Source organism: Chaetodon trifascialis, chromosome 6 (assembly GCF_039877785.1).
Source record: "Chaetodon trifascialis isolate fChaTrf1 chromosome 6, fChaTrf1.hap1, whole genome shotgun sequence".
Lineage (NCBI taxonomy): Eukaryota > Metazoa > Chordata > Actinopteri > Chaetodontiformes > Chaetodontidae > Chaetodon > Chaetodon trifascialis.
The window spans coordinates 20281059-20300764 of NC_092061.1; the positions used below are offsets into that span (position 1 = coordinate 20281059).

General features: G+C 41.6%; 1 protein-coding gene across 1 annotated transcript in view; it reads right to left on the reverse strand.

Moving 5' to 3' along the window:
• Positions 1-19706, reverse strand: part of LOC139332062 (protein unc-13 homolog B-like) — a 175880-nt gene that overhangs the window by 128902 nt on the left and 27272 nt on the right. Inside the window, exons 3-5 of the mRNA XM_070963760.1 lie at positions 16469-16568; positions 2009-2126; positions 341-464 (exon numbers count right to left, since the gene is read on the reverse strand). Coding sequence (XP_070819861.1) covers positions 341-464; positions 2009-2126; positions 16469-16568 — 342 coding nt within the window. The remainder of the gene's footprint in view (positions 1-340; positions 465-2008; positions 2127-16468; positions 16569-19706) is intronic.

A 19706-nucleotide genomic window follows, 5' to 3' on the forward strand; every position in this document is an offset into this window, starting at 1 on the left:
GTGCCATTTTCCATCCATCCATTTTCTATACCGCCTATCCCTTTCGGGGTTGCAGGGGGGGCTGGAGCCTATCCCAGCTTCAACGGGCAAGAGGCGGGGTACACCCTGGACCGGTCACCAGCCGATTGCAGGACAGTGCTATTTTCAGTTAGGATATTAAAGGATGGTTAAGTATTTATTTTTACTGTACAGTGTAACTTGTTGTAACCTAAAAATGGTAGTTAGACTATCACGCAGCCAAGGATGCTACACTATCAGTTTCATTAAGCTGCATCAGCTCCTGGCGTGTGTGCTTGATTTTTGTCTTGAGCAAATGTGTGTTTTATGAGCATATGAATACCAAAGGGCAGCTCAAAGCGGGTATCCAGCAGCACTTGATGTGGAGTTGGGTTGGTGGTACCACAGATCTCATCCTCCCTCATTAACACTTCAGAGTCCAGAGACGTCCACTTTCCGGGTCCCTCCTGAACAACAGGGACACGGAGAACCAAAAAGAAGACAGAGCAAGAAAGAGGCCAGAAGGGAGGGAAGGATGACAAAATGCAGAAGAAACATTTACTCTTTGAGAAACTAAGCATCAACATGGTAATTGAGGGCGCGGGTGGGCTGCAGAGGGATGCCATTCAATAAACCTGAGCAGAGATTAAAAGATGAAGCGAACAACAACATTAGCAGTTAGATAGAACGAGGGTGAGCATTTACTGAGCTTCAGGCTGAGGGGGAGAAGTCAAACATTGGGGGCTGCATTATTAATGACAACACGTGTGCCCACTGCTCGCTGTAAAACTCTCAAGAAAAAGTAATGAGGTGCAGAGGCGAGACAAGCCTGCCCGCAACACACTGAAACGAGTTGGCAACTGCTTCTGGCTGGCCACCTGTGAGAGTGCTTTTTAAGACTTAGCTGACAAGTAAAGATGGTATTTTAATGAGTAAGCACTGGTAGGTGGAATGAAGAGTGTCTGTGCTTATTTAGAAGGTTGCTGTGAGCTTAAGCAACACATGCTGTATATATAAAATCATTAATTTTATTGTATTTACTTTGATGCTCACCCATGACTACAAACACCAGCCTATAGCGAGGGCTGGCAAGGTTGAAGACAGAGCCACATCATTCCTCTGCCGCTCTACTTTGTGTTATATTTTTTTGTTAAAAGACAACTGCAAGTTTGCATCAGCAGCCAAGTGGGAAAAAAAAACATTTACATAAGCCCCAAGTAAGAAATATGGAGAATTTCTGACATGCACCATATCTCCAACTTGGCTAAAAGAACAACAGAAGTGTCTGCACTGGTTTGTGACATTTTGATGGACATAACCACTGCCACCAAACCTTAAATTAACATTAACATCATCAATTCAGTTCATTACAAAGTAGCCCTACACCTTACACAGTGTGTTTATGTGTGGTTTACCTTGTTAATGAACAGATTTAAACATGATAAAAACAGCAAATTTAGGCCACATTCCCATTTGTCTGGTGTGACAGCAGGGCTAGCAGTGGAGGTAAGCATGCGGGAAGAATAGAGACTCCTCCTGAGATGTTACCACAGTGAGCCTTTCAGTTAGCATACATGCACCTTTATCCAAACAAGCCAATGACAACATCCAATTGGTTGTTCATTGATGGCATGATTCAAGTTACACTGTAATTGATTTATAAAATTACAGCATTTCTTTGATCAAAAGCTCACTGTCATGGAGGCACTGGAGAAAATTCATTGAGTTCACAAATGTGAAATGTAAATCTGCTTTATATGCCATGAAAAACTGAGCAAAGGACAAGTTCAAAATTATTCGAGCCTGTCGTAAAATAATAGCCAGGTGCTCAGTTGTACATTGAAACAGTTATATGTTGATGGGGGACAAAGTCCACAGTCCTCATTCTGTGGAAAAATATATTTCAAAGTTTACATGAAAATAATATGAGGTTTTATTAAATCAAGTAAGGACCGTAAGACCGAGGACTCTGACAGAGACACAGTTGATGTTTGTACTGGAAGTGTATTACCTCGTCAGACTGTCGAATGGTGCTCAGGGGTATCAGTGCTGTGCCGATCATAGTGTCCCAGATCAGACCTTTATTCCACAGCTCCACCACCAGACCCGACTCCAGGTGATTGATCTCACTGTAGAAACAGAAAAATCCACATGAACTGCATTACATACAGAGCAAAACCTGTTATCAGAACTGCAAAAAAGCCAAAGACTGGGGATTTAGTTCCTCTGAGCAATGCTCTTTTATTTGTTTATTCAGTAATGGTAGCTGTCATTGTCAACTACCCACTTCTTCCTCTGTATATTTTAATCAACTGTGATCTGTAAACATATTCCGACACAGGTAAACTGGAGGATTTTTCCCAAGAAAGTCTGACTGAAATATGAATGTTGTGGATTATCAACCTGCTTTTCAAACTGCAGTGTTTCTCTACGACAGCAAACAGAATATGTCCGTGTAGCGGTAAGTGGGTCTTTGTAAACATACATTGAGCCAACAGCTGCTGTCACGGAGGAAGAGGTGACAACATTACAAAAAAAATGGTTTGTTTCAAGTAACCATTGGTCACAAAGCAATTTCCAAAAATTAAATGGAAGAACTGTATAGGCAGCAGCTGTGCAACAGGCACAGCTGGAAGAACAAAGAGGTAGTGAGACCGGGCTTAAGGACAAGCAAAGGCAGCATCTATTCATTTAATATATAGTCACTGGTATTAATAATTACAATGTGCTGGACATTTGTGGGCTTGTACTGTCGTCACACAGAGCAGTAGATGTTCACACTCTCTGAATGTCTAAAGCTCTTATATAATGACCAGGCTCATTAGATTATGTGGTCTTTGTCACCGGTGTGGCTTCTTTCCACCTTGACAGTCAGTGTGTGTGTCATCATGGCAAAATGAGATCCTGGAGACACCTAGTCAAAGCGGGAACAACCACAGAAGCGGGTTTGAGCCCTTTGCAAAACATGTCTATCTGTGAACAGATTTTGTCAGTGCAATAGCGTCACAACGGTGCAAAATGCAGTCATGATTTTTTCTTGACATCAAAATGAAGGCCAAGCTCAAAGATCGGTGTGGTCTGAACGAGGGCACGGGAAATACAGGGGCAGGAAGTAGGGAAGTGACCACTGTCCCCCTCACTTCATGCCCATGGTCCACACTCAAGTCACGGACTGTGTCCCAGATTCAATCATTCCCGTCCACTCAAAGACATTAGGCAAAACTGCAGACCATCTTGAGACGGGATCACACCAGCTGTGACACCCAATCAGTGTGTGTGTTGCAATGTAATGTTGTAACATGACAAGTGAGCTTGGCGAAACAGGTGAACTGTGCCAGATTTATTCAATATGCCTAACCATCCTCGCATGGTCAGCTTTAACCTATGTTAGAACCTATGTGTTTTGATTATTATATTTTTTTTATATCAAATATTATTATCACAACCGTGCAAGATGCAGTGACAAAACGTGAGTACTCGTGTTATAATGTTGCTGCTGCTATGCTTCCATGACAAGATGGTCTCTAGTTGATGTTTCATTTTAGTACATTAGAAATATGAACACCAAGAAATATGAAAGAGGCAGCATGAGATTTATTTTTGGGGAAATCTGCTTCATCAGCAGTTTCTTTTTGTCTTGCCTCACATCTTCTTTCATAAAATGATTTCTGAATGTAACATGTTTCCTTGTGACATGCCGATTAATGATCTAAACAATTCAGCAGCATGCTTCAGCCAATGTTAACTCAGCAAAAAAATGAAACTTTGCTTCATATGTTGACCCGTTTTTAACAACACATGCAGTGCTTCAGTCTGGCTTGGCCTCAGTCTGACACAATACAACACATTTCCTCTCCCATCAGGTCAGTAAGTGGGCCAGACTCATCCTAAAGTAGTGAGAGTGAAGGGTGACAGCCATCATTTTCTGACAGATCTGTCTTAAAGAGAAGACAGCAGGCAAACTGTCTCCCCTCCTCATCTGCATATTCATATTCACAGTCCCATTCATATTCATACATGCTTCAGTTTGGCTGTCAGTCATCTCTGATGACACTTCACAGCTGGGATGATGGAGCCAAGAGGGTGGGTGGGAGACGCTGGGTGGAATTTGTGTGTGTGCGCGCGTGTGAAGCTATTTGCTGCACACTGAAGAAGTCAGCCAGCTGAGCGAAGAGTCAAGTCAAAATGATGATGTTCTTACACGTTAACATGATTACCACGTCTCCATTCATGTGTTTGCTTGTTTATGAGCCTGTATGACTGTGAAATCTCTGTGAAGGTTCTACAGCGTAAAAGAGACAAGAGATCATACTGTGATAGTAAAGATTCTTGAACTGAGAAAAGTGAAATGTGAGCACAGTATCACAGGCATTCAGGCTTTTACCAGCAAACTGTCATCACTATTTTCACCTGACAAAACACAGTACACAATGACTGAGGTACCAACATGTGCAGTCTCCTGCATCCAAAATCCACTGTGTTTGGACCCAAACTGTCTGCACACATTAAATATAATTCATACTGTTGCTGGCCTTTTAAATAGATATTAGACTCATAGAATTCAGAGTTGTAGTTGAAAAATTGAAAATTGTCTTCACAGGTTCACAACCACTTCCTTAGTAATGAATGTGTTTGGTGAAAACACAATGTAGATCCCAGAACATATAGCCCATATTTGCCCTTTCAGGCAAATATGCAAAGACCCTCCTTGGACAATTTCTGTGTTTTGTTCGTACACTTTGTTCTAGTGTCATTGAGGCATTTTGGGAGCATGAGTTCCAAAAGGCTGCGGTGAAATACGCCCATCGGAAGTAATGTATTACATAACATGAGCTCAGACCAGGATCAGCTGGCTTAAAAGAAAAAAAAAATACAAAGCAAAAACAAAAACAAAAGAAGTGTCCTCTGATCTACATCCTGATTTTAATCCATGAGATTATTTAATTGAAACCATCAAACATAAAACCCCAAATAGGATTATAAGTAGGTCTGACGTTGTCCATCCGTGCAGTCTGTCTCCAACCTGTCTCTGACTCACAGACCAGATGTGTGTGTGTGTGTGTGTGTGTGTGTGTGTGTGTGTGTGTGTGTGTGTGTGTGTGTGATCTTGAAGATTTACGTCTGACTCTGGCATCTGTCCTCCATCACAGCCCATCCATTATTGAGGGAATGGTTTGTGTTTTACAGGGAATGAAATGGTGTATTTTTATCATTCAGAAGCCACACAGACAAACACATGCATGCACACCTACACACAGCCATCTTGCATTTAAGAGGAGAGAAAGCAATTGAAAAAAAGAAAGGGGCAACAAGACGAAGGGAAAGCAAAGCCTGTGTGGCCACGCTGAGCACAAGGCTTGATGGAAATTACGGACTGAGAGGGAGGACTGGGGCACTTTGAGGAACAACAGGTGAGAGCCGCTGGTGAAGAACAGCTTTTTACACGTTCCTGTGAGGAAAGCTTCACACAGGCAAGAACACCACTCCCCCATCTCATGAATCAAATCCTAAAATGATTACATTTCTGCTCAAATCTGGTCATCAACAACACATTTGATTCACATTTTCTGCTTCGTTGATGTGATAAAACACACTTCATCTGGCTGAACACTGAATATTGTCACATAATGTATTTTTCTCATGCTGCATGAATTATTGAGCTGATGCTCTTAAAATCACAGATGCCAGTCTCGTCACACTGGTTATAGGGCCACTGTCGCCAGTCGCTATCTTGTTAGGCTGGTGTGGGGCCATCTTATGTCACTGTGTGTGACTTTTATGTCCCTCCCAAATCAAACGTTTTTATGTTTCCTGCTAGAAGAAGACACTGATCACCACAACTTCTTGTAAACCAGGCCCGAAAATGAATCCGGTGATAGGAAGTGAAGAAAAAAGAGGTGATGCAAATGAGTCTCTCAAAGTAAAAAAAAGACAACCAAGCAAAATATATTGCTGTCAAATGAAATATTTGTCTCTGCATAACCTATCCTCAAAGATTACACTTACATTTTAGATTTTCTTTTTTTTTCTCTTTTGATGTATTTATGTACAGTTCCCATCTAAGGCCCATTTAAACAAAGCACCCAAATGCTGCTTTCATGTCATATTAGAGTTATCATAATTATGAGTTTCCATTTAAAGTTGGAATTATGACTGGAAAACCAAGACTTTTCTGAAAGCTCGACAGTGCGTGTGAAACTTGGCACTTAGTAGGCTGAAAACCAATAAATATAGATACCTCTACATCAGTCAAAAGCTTGTTGTTCACTGTAATTAAATCCAAGCTAAATGGACACTATTTTAATCCTCACGTGACCACCTCTCCTGACATGAATGTCGTTTACATGTGACTCTTAACATCCATCCCATATGACATTACACAACCTCCAGCGGGTAAATGATCTCTGCTATATTGCTAATATGCAACTGGAAATTGATGTATTCATCCAATTTATGCTTTCTTACAAGGCAGATGTGGAGAAAATACATGATAAAGAACACGAAAGAGGGGTGCTGACAAGAAGCGCAAAGCCTGTGATCAGACAGCAGTGAATCATTCCTGTCATGATAACTAGATAAAGTCACTGGCCAAACACTAACAGAGGATGATGTGGAGGAAAGAGAAAAAGGTCACCATTTTTTGAAACTTATACACAACTTAATTGACAGAGAATTGGAAGGAAAGAGCAGACTATGACCTGAATCACCAGAGAGGCAGTCAGACAGAAAGACAACACCCAGACAGATGGAAGAGGAGCCTCAAGAGAAAGGCTTCTCCCCATTCCTAAGCTGAAGAAAATGCAGAAACATAAATAGCTTGAAAGGGGAAAAATGTTCTCTCAAAAGAAAAGGAACACAGGGAATGAATTTAATATCAGTTTATAGCATTAGACAGTTACACCTTGTTACCCTATAAAGGAGATCTCTGAAGTATGCCAGTCAAGACATCTGAAGATAATGAGGAGACAGAAACCCGATGTCCTGTGACACAATACTGTAAAACAGGTGAAAAGACCTCTAGTGGCATGTGAGGGCAGTTCTGGGAGGGACACACAAACAGAGCCAGAATGAGAAAGAGCGAACACACGAGGCAATGCATAAGGCATCTCGCTGGCTCTGCAAGTCATGACTGTGGTTAATAAAAAACAAGAGCGACAGACAGAAAATAACAACTGAGACAGACCGAGAGAGACTGAATCCAAGGATGCATGAGCAGAGACGAGCACGTGAGGCCTAGTGACCCTGAGTGTAGAGGGATCAACATGCAACTGCTTATCCCTTTATCCCACGATCCAACCAAACCACCAATCAGCCATCTCACACACACACAGAAACACACACACACACACACACACACACACACACACACACATACAGACTTGCAGCCGGTTGTCCAGTGACCACCAATGTATCAAACCATCAGATTTGATATGGACTAAATGTGAAAATGAGGAAACAGAGGATGGGCGGGTACATACTGCGGAGTGGCATGATTTGATTTACAAGAAGAAGGCTGTCTACATACACACAATATGAGATTAAATGATTAACAATAGGAAATGAGTAATGACAGGAAAAATGCTTCCAGCATGAGACAAGAAAAGATAGAGAGCAATAAAATGATGCAAACATTTAGGTAACAGTGCGACCTCCAGATCACTGTTTGGTCTGCCAAAGTGAAAGTTTTGGAGTGATGTTAACAACACAACCCAGCCACATCTTGGATCATCGCATCATTTGACTGATGCCCATAACAAACAGCAGACACATCACAGGGATTCAGGGAGTGAATGTAATGAATCTGTTTCAGCATTTCTGGAGCATTAGTGCAAGAAAAAGGACAAAGATGCAAATAGTATGTGGGCTTACAAAGATAAGCACTCACTGACAGTGTGCTGCCCCTAAAATTTAAGGGCTGGGGTGAACTGGTGGCAACCCTGAAATGCAACATCTCTGGTTCTCATCCAGCAGGGGGCCTTTCTCTATGTTGCTGTAAAATAAAGGCAGAAAGTCTAAAGCCATAATTACCACCCCAGAGTTTCCAATGGTCATTACAGCTCACGATACTATAGGCTTAAAGTCAAACATGATTAAGGTCAAACAGCAACTTCTAATTGGGAACTATCCAGTGGATTTTGGTATTTCTTCTGTGCATGTGGGAATTTCGGTAATTTTGTTGGAGCTTGTACAAAATAAGTTTTAGTTTGAGACTCTCCAGGCTTTGTCATTTCATTGTCACAGAAAATGTGGTAAAAGGTTCTTTTTTGTCATTCTCCAATTACTTAAACTTTCCTTTTCTCGTGCAAAAAGCATTTTCATTAAAAAGAGGAAGTGTATTCACCTTGATGGCCTTCAATCAGAAGTGTTCCAGGCAATCTCTGAAACTTTTCCTCACTTGCAGCTAGTGAGAAACAGCAGTAACCCAACACTAAGTGTGAGACTTGTTCGCCTACCAAATGAGGATAATGAATTGGATATGTGGAGTATAATTTTGAGGTGCTTGGCAGGTGAGCCAAGGCAAAGGCAAATCAGAAAAAAGTGTGTGTGTGTGTGTATGTGTGCGTGTGTCCATCCTACAGATGGAGAATATTTAATGTGCAAAAAATAAAGCAAATATTAACAAGATTTAAGGGTGAGATACTCTCCCCTGCCTTGACAAATACTATGTGTTTGCTTTAAGGAAAGTCATTAATCTTTCTTCAGTGAGCCAGTCAGTGGCCAAGAAACTGCTGAGGTGTGGGAAGCATGTGTACAGAAAATGTCATCCATTCCAGTGTAAGGCCACAAAACTTCTCGTAAATACCCTGTCTAGATGTCCAGTATACGCACAATCAGGAAGTATCTCATTAAACACTACCATCACTTTCTTTTGTCTCAAAATGTACTTCATGTTGAGAAGAGGTACTTCAAAGCAGTGTGTGTTAAGTCCTCCAGTCTAAATGGGTGGCTTGCAGCTGGAACAATCACCATTTCAGAAAGGTTAGAGAAAGAAAGAGGGAGTGTTATCAGCAGGGGAGAGATTGAGAGGAGCTCTGAGTGCAGCCCTAGACACTGTTACTATTTTCTACTTTCTCTTTATTTTTGGGCATGAGTATAAAGGGCTGGCAGGATGGGTGAGCACAAGCCAGGCTCGGTCCAAACTCATCTCTGACTCGCACTGAAAATAAAAAGCAAATTTCACTCTCCATCCAGCTCTGTCGGGCTCCCGTTCTCTCTTTAATCTGCAGCATGTTCACCGAGGCCAGAGCGACAGCATGCCACAGCTAATCCTACAACTACAAGGAAGCCTCTACCTGACCAACATATAGAGCATGATATACGCAAGGTGCAGGTGTCTTCACACATGCACATGCAGGAAGCTCAGCAAACCTGCACTACACTCGAATAAGCTTAGAACACTCACATGCTCCCCTAGTTCATGAACACACCACTGGTCACTGAAAAGAAGAAGGATTTAGAGAAACTTGCAGCTGAAGTCAACAGCTGTACCACGTGAATCTTCAGCTTGGATGGATTGCAACCTTAAGCCACCTGCTCTTGTACAGATGCGGTTTCCTCAGTTGATTCTCAGAGGGGTCTAAGTTAAAGAGTCAGAGTCTGGCACATCGGGCAGGGCCGCAGTGGGCCTCTTCACCACCCAGCTGTGAGGAGGTGGCATCCCTGCAGCTTTTGTACAACAATGACTGGAGTCCCGTTTGTATCAAACATGTTCGATGGTGACTCATTGCAGAATTTGTCATTCAGAATAAGTACAGAGAGAGAGAGAGGAAGGGTGCTTTTCATTACGTTGAATTGTGCCTCCTCGTCTCCTCTCTCCTTCGTCGACCCGGAAGTCATTTCCCCTCCGCCATGATGAAGGATCTTCCAATTGCTTAAATGCACCTGAAGGAGACGAGGAGTGAGGAGCGAGGAGAGAGGAGGCTTCTGAAGGAGATCAGAGTGAGGATACACCGGTGTAGCCTACGCGGAAGTCTTTTATTATTTAAGGGGCGTGTCGTATGTGGCACACGTTTGAATCATGGCGGGAGCAGGTCTTCACAAATGTAATCCTGATTCTTGTTTCAACTGTGTCCTTTTAACAATTGTATCTGTCACCAAGAAATTAATGAAAATTCTTGGTATATTACGGTTTTTTAAAGCAAGGCTACAAGGCTGTTGGTTTAATCTCCCACACACCCGTCCTCTGTTATGCCTCTAACGGCATATAATTGAAACCTCATCAATAGCAATCAGGAGTAGAACAGTCTGACTGCAGATCTGACCATAATATCACGTTTTACAGCTTTTACAGCTGTGCAAACGTCATCAGTAATTGACGTCGCTTCGGACTGACGCTGTGGAGCGAGGATTTTTCATTTCGGAGTTTCGTTTCCTCCGTCCTCACGTCTCCTCCTCGTATCCCTCTTTCATGTCCTCGCTGGGCGGAGCTAAGACGCGAGGAGAGGAAGTGAGTGGAGGAGACGAGGAGACCAATTTATGGAATGAAAAGCACCCAGAGAGTACAGAGCACTACAGAGGTGTTGCTGAAAGTGCATTTTTTATTTAGAAAATAAACACTAAAAAAAAAAATTCCAGTTTCTGTTTATTTTTATTTTTTGTGTGTTTTTTGTTTTTTTGTTTTGCTTATCCTCTGCATCTCTAGTGTCCTGTGTATGTTTTGTTAATACTAGGGATGCACCGATCCGATAATGGTATCGGTATTGGTCCCGGTATTAAAGAAAATTCTAAATCAGGTATTGGTGACAATGGGCTGATCTATTCAGTCTAACGCTATGCTATGGGCGCTGTGAGTGGCGTCATGCGCAAGCGACACGCAGTGCTGAAGCACACGTGATGTGGACCACATTGTTTTCAAAATGAAGCGAGCGAAAGGATCAGCTATCTGGAACTTTTTCACACTACCTCAGCCTACAAACTCGACGACTACTTGCAATACCTGCGCAGTCAATGTTCCGAGGGGCAGTGGTACAACATCAAGTTATAACACAAGCACAAAGCTCTGAAGCCTCACGCATTGGGCGTGAGACACACGCATTTCAACCCGTTCACACGCCACACCTTGTATTTCTCACGCAGAGAAATTACCAGGATAACGCCCACCAAGTTGCGCCGCTATTTTTTATAACAGTGGAACAGGTAGAGGAATTAGTGATGTGTCAGTCGTAGACAAACTGCTCCTAGAACCGGCTCTAGTGAACGATCAGAGCTGGCTCCTGCCCAGGAGCCGGAGTGGGAGCCGCTTTGTTTTTTTATTGTTTTTTTTTCTCGACTTTTTTTCTGTTCCGATGTGTGGTAGCTTCTGTGTGTACACACTGAGCAGAAGGGTCAAGGCGAGGGTTACAGACACAGCGCACGCACACACACACCTGTACTAAGAAATGCTGAATTAAATAAATATTTTTATTTGGACGGATTTATGTGTCATTCATGAGATCAGACCCCTGTCCCCGTTTAAAAAATAGGAAAGAAATGTTTAAGTCTGATGCACAGAAGAATGATCCCAGTCTTTTCCACACAATGAGAAATACGATTTGTTAGGTAATTCAGCGCTGTTTTTCTGTATCGGTATTGGATCAGTATCGGCCGATTACTAAACCTCAGATATCGGTATCAGTATCGGAGGTGAAAAAAGCAGATCGGTGCATCCCTAGTTCTTACCTCATCATTCAGTGTATTTACAGTTCTGGTATGTAGAGGACAATTAACTCTTCCAGCCAATCATCATTAGCTGTGTTTTCAGTTTCGAAGTTTCTAAGGTAACAGTCCATTTTCAGAATGGTGGTATTAAAAAAAAGCCTCTTATTGCACTTATTCTGGACATTTTGTGCATTAGCACAGCAGGTGATTTTTCTTTCACCTTACACAGTATTGTACATTTTCCCTCCATTTAACCATTTTCTGTTTTAAGGGCAATTAAAAGCTTTTAACTGACTTATCCTGCAGGTCTCTGAAGAAAGGATTCGCAACATTTCTATTCAGTTTCTATTCTAATGGTAACAACACAGTAATTGATTCTATATCCTGTGAAGGAGAGATCGTTTCGGCCTGGTGTCTGGTCAGTTTTTCTTGGAAAAATCATTTGGTATGAAGACAGCGGAGTTTCTGAAGTGATCACACCATTTTATGAAAGGCTAAGCAGCATGAGCGGTGACCGCTGTGGCTGCACAGAAAGAGAAACAAGTGCCACCTAGAGAGACTCTAGATTCAGCATTACAGTACTGCCCACATAAAAAATGTATCAGTAACAGCCGGGCTCAATTACCACAGCAAAGGGCACTTAGTAGTAGGGCTGAACAATTAATCGAAATATTATTGAAACTGCAACATGGACAAGCAATTTTTTGATAAAGGTAAAATGTGTCACAACATACCATTATCCATTATAGATGAAGATTAGTGGTGCGACAAAGAAGCTGCAGATCAGATTCTCCAGACGTAGGGAACGTGCTTCTTTAGTTCACATCACATCATCATCATATGTGTATATTTCGTGTGTGCAAATGAAATGCAAAAGTTCCCACTAAAATCGGGACTCATATCACAATGTCTTCGACTTTGGAAAAAAAAGGTTTTCTCAACCTACTAGTTAACATTTCTACACCTGCACTCAAACACATAGCCTGCTTTGAAGCACCATCTCAACCGCACATAACAGTCATAACAATGAAAGCAAATCTAATGCAAAAAGCAAAGATGTAAAAAGGGCACCATGTGACAACACAGCACAAATATTATTGTTATTGTTTATTTGTTTCACCTTCTCTCTTACATATGCTGTTCTACCATTTGTGCAAAACACTGAAAAAACACTTTTAAGCGCCATCTGAGCACACACTTGAGGCGGCACTGTGACAAACATGTTTGTCTCACTCCTTTTGTTGACAGCTTTCATTCTGGGAATCAAACTCAGTTGCAATTCCTACTTGAAACCAACAACAGCACTTCAACGCAGCACGCTGCTGCTGCCCCCCATCAAGCCTGACTGCTGCTAATGAGACTGAGGAGGTAATTGGCTACTTAGCATAGGAGGCCATGGGGTTTCCTTTATATATAATCACTGACATCTTTCATCATTATGGTCACATGAGACGGCATTTTACTTGAGCTGCGCTCTTGATGTAATTACACAGAATCACCTACTCATTGCAAAAGATTAAAAATCATGCATATGTATTTCTTTAAACAGCACACACACAGGAAAGAACAGACAAGTGTTATTTATTCTTTGTCTGAAGCTGTTATTTTTGAAAGAGAGACATGATGAAAATAACAGTCTGAGTGGATTGGATAGAGGATCGGGTAATAGCAGAGATTATGAGCAGCATGGAGGAGAGGAGAGGAGAGGAGAGGAGAGGAGAGGAGAGGAGAGGAGAGGAGAGGAGAGGAGAGGAGAGAGAGGAGAGGAGAGGAGAGAGAGGAGAGTCTTATATAATCATGTGGCTCTACAGTCAGTCTCGCCAATCCCTCTAATCAAGTCTAGGGGGATCAGTCTGCAGGAAAGATCTGTGTCTGTTGTACAGTACAATCCATAACTGCTGTATATGTGTGTGTGTGTGTGTGTGTGTGTGTGTGTGTGTGTGTGTGTGTGTGTGTGTGTGTGTGTGTGTGTGTGTGTGCGTGTCTGATAGACAGACAGACAGACAGACAGACAGACAGACAGAGGTTAGTGTGTATATCTAATGCTTAAGAGTGTTTAACAGGCTATTTAAATGTTAAACTGTTTTGCAAAAAATGACATACGTGTTGTAGATACACATATGTTTTGCAGGTATCCTGTTAGTCTAAATCATGAAGTGGAATTATCCCATATCCTTTAATTGACACCCTTTAGACTGTCATAATCATTTTCTCAGCTTGCATGTACGACTTTTTTTCTATTTTGGGTCTCAAAGACACAAAGTTCACCTTTATTTGTCCATTCATCTTTCTTCATCAGCCTTCATCATACCAAGTAAAGGGAAAAATGCTAGAATATGCTTCTCCAGTAGTTACCTACTACAGAAGCAGCTTTACCTTAAAACAGGTTACACAGGAAATGTAGGAAAAACACGTGACGATCAAGCGAAAGCTGATCTGTAACCAGTGGATCCATCATTCCAGCTGTTACTCTTCACATCATCACATTTCAAAATAATATGAATAATATATAAAACTGAAGTCCCTGTCATTGTACTGTACCTACTAACCCCACTGACTCATCAAAGTCACTGAGTTGGAATTGAGCATAAAGAAGTAAAGTAAAAGTAAATCATTCAAACTCTAAGCTGTCATGTTTAAGAGATGTTAATAATGCAGTATTTAGCCAGTTAAGTTTTGAGAAGTTACTTTCTATCTCCGTACCTTAAGCACCATGTCAGGACCTGTCAGTACTGAAGCGCAGAACAATACATGCAGAGAATAACTTCAGCCAGCTAGATTAGAGGTCAGGTTACAGGCTTGACTTGACAAAGCAAAGAAAAAAAGAGAATAAAAGAATGACAGCACAAAGTAAAACCACCTTCAAAAATCCAATATGAAAGAAAACGTATTTCTCTACTCCTCAGCCAGTTACAACCAGTCAGACCACCAAAAGAAGGGAAAGGTGAGACCTGTAGCCTGTAATATGCTACTGTACAGTGCACCTTTTTACAGGCAGCGATAGGAGAAACCCCCACATCATGCATTGAACCCACCTCCCCAAATAAAAACTGATTTGGTGATTTGCAAGTCCAAAGAAATGTAGACTTAAAACTGGGCTAAATTTAGTTGAAACTTTTGCTCATGCTGGCAGCATGGGTCTAGGGATGAACCGACTGGATTACACAAAAGGTTTGTACAAACATTCATGGTCCCCAGAGATTAAATTCTAATGACTCTGGTGAGCCACTGAATTCCACCATGAGGTTGACGTCTGGACCGTCTCCACAGCTATTGGATGGATTGCTATGAAGCTCGGTACAGACATTCATTCATCCCCTCAGGATGAACTGTAATCACTGATGCAACGCCTTCACTTTTCATCCAGCACCGTCATCAGGTCAAAATGTTGAATTGTCCAATATTTTGGTATATGACCAAACGTCTGAAAAACTAATGATTCTCATCAACCTCAGCAGTACTTTGTGTTTAGAGCTAATAGGTAAGGGTTAGCATACTAGCATATAACATACATTTATGTCAGTTTTAACCTCGATGTGTAGACAACTGACACAACTGACTGACACTTCTGTTTCACAGACAAACCTCAGAGACCACTTGAACAAGTCCATTAAGCTGAAAACTGAGCAAAACATCATTTTTGTTCACAATTTCACTTTGGAGGGCAGAGCAAAAATACAGGAGCAGTTCATAAAACACTGTAATATAAGTGGGATCTCTACAATTGCTCCATCTGAGCCAAGTCACCTCACATTAAGTCTGCCAGGCTGTTGTAGTGCTTTCTCCTAATCTGCTGTTTCTATGTCCCTCCACAAACGGGCGACCACGCCAACCCTAAAAACAGTTTCCCCAAAAGAAGTCCTTATGGATGCGGATGCAAAAAACAGCATTACTTCCACGAGCATAAAAAGTGAAGTGGGATTTCTATGTGAGCTACATCTGTACTTCTTCTCCCCATGGAATTAGACTGGGCTGGACAATTTATTAGATTTATCACTGACTCATCCATTTATCTGAGCTTGCCATGTAATTTCACTTTCATCCTACCTGCTCCCACCACAAATTCCCATTTAGTTGCCTGTGCCAGCCAGCAGGGCTGGAGTCCCACAGGCGGCTCATGCCCCTTTTCAATTTCAGTGAGGACTATTAAAGCCAGCTAGCAAGTCCGCTAGCACTGGATACATGACCAGTATTCATCTAAGGACTGACACACACTCCAAAGCTTCAATTTCTTTCTGCATTTGTCTTAATACATCTGAAGAGGTTGGTGCCGAACGTGCTGTTGGTGCTAGTCTAAGTGACACTGAGCCACTGAGTCAGAAAGTATGAGGCTACAGGAAAAAACTGGAGGTGGTCAAAGCTGGAACTCACTTCAGCAACACCTACTTTGTATCATAAATCCATGATGGAAATGCATTTTCATTGTATTATACTTAACAGTGTTATTGTCATCATGTGAAAAGAAGAGCATTTGTTTGATTTTTTTGTTCTATATGAACATTACGGGCTCTATTTTCGATTCCGCCGCCGGCGTGGCACGGCACAAAACCAAGGTCCGCTTCACCGATGGGGCATGGTGGTGCAGACTTTGGTATTATGGTTTACGAAAATCCACCTGCCCAGCGGCACACCGCTAGCGCACAGAGTTGACCAGTTCTGGGGTGGCGAGCTTTCAGCACTGCGCAGGGTGCACACCCAGATGTGATTGACTATGAATGTAATGATGGCAAAAAAGGATTGTCTGGACACTCACTGAAAATTCCCAGTGATAGATAAAAGTTCACACATTAAGTAAGAGTTTTTGAAGTAAGAAGAGCAGAAGGGTTATGCTCACAACATGAAGTCTTGTTCCCAACATGGCTGGTCCCCACGGACTGTGATGGTGGTACTTTTCACATTTTGCACCTTTAAAGTTACATAGGCGTTGAACTTGTCTGAAAAAGAGAAGAAAAAACATAAAATAGTTATTTACTTATAGAGCAGTTAATTTCATGAGAACAAAAATGTAAAATATTATCTCCTAACTAACTGGAAAAAAAGGCCCAAGTAATTTTTCTTTTGTTCTATCCTATTTGTACCACCCCGAGGCCTCAGTGACCCATCTCAAGCACTGATTGAACCACAGGTGAAAAAATAAATTCCATCTCTGCATAACAACACAGTAACGTTATTTTTAGACCAAGTGAAGTATCTCTTGAGCTCGTGAGAAGATGAAGGGGAGATAACAAAGGCTAAAAATCCCTACTATGAGGAGAAATAATCAGAATACCCACATAGGACAAACAATAACGGAAGAACACAAACAGTCAGACACACAGAAGATTTCATGCAGAACTGAATGTTAGAACTAATATAAAAGAGATAAAAACATTATCCCCAGTACCGCTGCAGGATATGGCCACAAGACGCTAATTTTAGCCTGTGCAATACATAATGTTTTTGTCTTTAAATCACCAACCACTGCAAAGACAATGAACTCCGACCCTATGACCAGCATATATTATTCAGAACTTGACAGTATTGAGTGTAAGTTGGATATAAAGGCAATCAACATCAGAGCAATGACTCACCAAAGTCCTGCAAGACAATAATGAAAAATAGGAAAATAGGACAATCAAACATGTAGGTCTCAATCTGTTGATAATTTGAACTGACACTAACTTCGTTTCATTGGTTAAAGAAATGTTATTTGATTCAGCACATTTTACAAGGCATTTTCTTTTCACATTATAAATACATTTTTATGACCTTTAACATGTTGGGCTCTATTTTCGACTCCGCGCAGGCGCAGCGCAAAGTCAGGTCCGCTTCGCTGATGGGGCGTGGCGGCGCAGACTTTGGTATTTTTGTGCACTGTGCTGCCGGCGCATCTCGTCCTTCACCAATCACAGCAGCTCCTCGCCTCACCTTTAAATACGCTGCTGGCGAGGCGCATGGCAAGTTTCGAGGATGACTAAGACCGTGCAGGAAAGTGTCCGATGCCCAAACTTCTCCCAGGAGAAGACTGACGTCACTCATGTCTCATGACATCCGTTTGTATTACTTTGCACACCCATTTGTATATACTGTTTATTTTTTCTCAGTATATATATATATATTGTTTTATGTTCTGTTCTATATTTTGTGGTATATATATATATATATATATATATATATATATATATATATATATATATATATATATATATATATATATATATATATATATATATATATATATATATATATATATATTCTCTTGTTTTTATATTTGCTTTTTATATATATAGTTCTCTCTCTTTTCTTTCTTCTCTAATTTTATTCTAATTTTATTCTTGTAAGGAGCACTGCAACAAAAACAATTTCCCCTCGGAGATAAATAAAGGATTTCTGATTCTGATTCTGATGTCTAAATATGAGGTCCTTAGATGGTAAATCCTCGGCCTCCTCCTCATCCTCCTCAAAGCAATGATGTACTCCATCTTTGCTGATAACGTTAAGCATTACTATGATAACATTTGTATTTGGAATGAAATGACGTGGGTAATAGCGGACAACGATCATCACTTACGTTTTTCCATGTGTCTGTCTCTCTCTGTCTCTCAGTGCTCTGAGATAGATGCAGTATATATGCTCTGTAGGATGCCACGGCTGTTTCTGGTTGGCACAGCAACGTTAATTGATCAGTTTGCATCCCTGTTTCACTTGTGTACATTCGGTCAGGGTGAGTGACCATTACGCGTGCCGAACGCGCTTGCGATGTCGTCAGATGAGATACTGATCAAAATATATAAATTTAGGTCTGACTGTATGTGCTGACTCATATAGTTGCACTGAATCGTGGTTGTTGCTAATTACTGATCGCAGTGAAATGCCAGACACTGTGGAAACCTGACTGTGAGGTATTGGCGACGTGAGCGCACGACTCCACCGGTTTACGAAAATCCACTTGCCTGGCGGTGCGCTGCTGGCGCACAGAGTTGACCAGGTCTGGGGTGAGCGCCGGCTCATTATGCTGACACCTCCCCCTTACTGCGCCGAAACAGCAATCCTGGCGCACCTCTGCACGCCTCGGTTTACCAAAATACCAAGTGCGCTGTGCACCTGCCTGCGCTGCCATTTGCTCTTGCAAGTGACTTATCTATAAAAGTATTTTCTAGGAGACGAGCAGCCGCTGATTTTTTTCATTTCTTGTTCCAGACGTGGTTTGGTCTGGAGGTGTATTTCAGCAGCACTTGCGCTACTGAACGATCAGAGAAACATTACAGAGACGTCTCTATGATCCTCTCATCGCTCTCATGACTACACACTGAAACTGCTCTATAGAGTATATGAGCTACAATATACTGTAGAATTAAGTATTTGTGGTATATATTTTTGAGAGTGTTGTAGATCCAAGATGAAACTGGAAGAAGGGTGGGAATACGAGAAAAGAGCACAATTACGATCCATCTGCTATTTCAGCACCACGGACAGAACCATGGACGATACACTGCACAGTGAGGCTGCTGGTATGTCAGAGCCACTGTGGAGGCAGTAGATTCCAACTTAGACAAACCTCAGTCAGATAAAGAATCAACGAGTCGGGCAGAGCAGACAAACATATTGAACTAAACAACCCCTCTGGCCCTGCACTCTCTCTGCTCCTGGGGATGACTGGGGCTGGCAGGTTAACAAGTGGGCTGCATTTTGTTTTTTTTACAAATCGTGTACAGTAGATGAAGCTTTAAAAGTTCGTAAAAGTGCTCTGAATGTCTTGTCCTGTACATGAGATGCCACTACAAAAGCAAAAAAGGAGAGTAAAATGGCCCCCCCAAAAAAGCCAAGTTCAATAAGAAAAGCGATGAACGAGATGAGAGAAGGTCTTTTTTTACTGTTTCCTCAAGAGGAACTGTTTTAAGGGAAAGCAGTGTTCTTCTTCATACAATTCAGTTTTTTATTCTGCTGTAAGCTAAATATTGTGTAATAAAAAATCACTGTCATTATTAAGTGTAAAGACGCAGCACAAATATAAAGGTGGAAAATTCCCTTCTCAGCTTATGAATCCTCCATGTTTGGTGGCCCAGGACAAAATTGGGAGATCAAAGACAGAA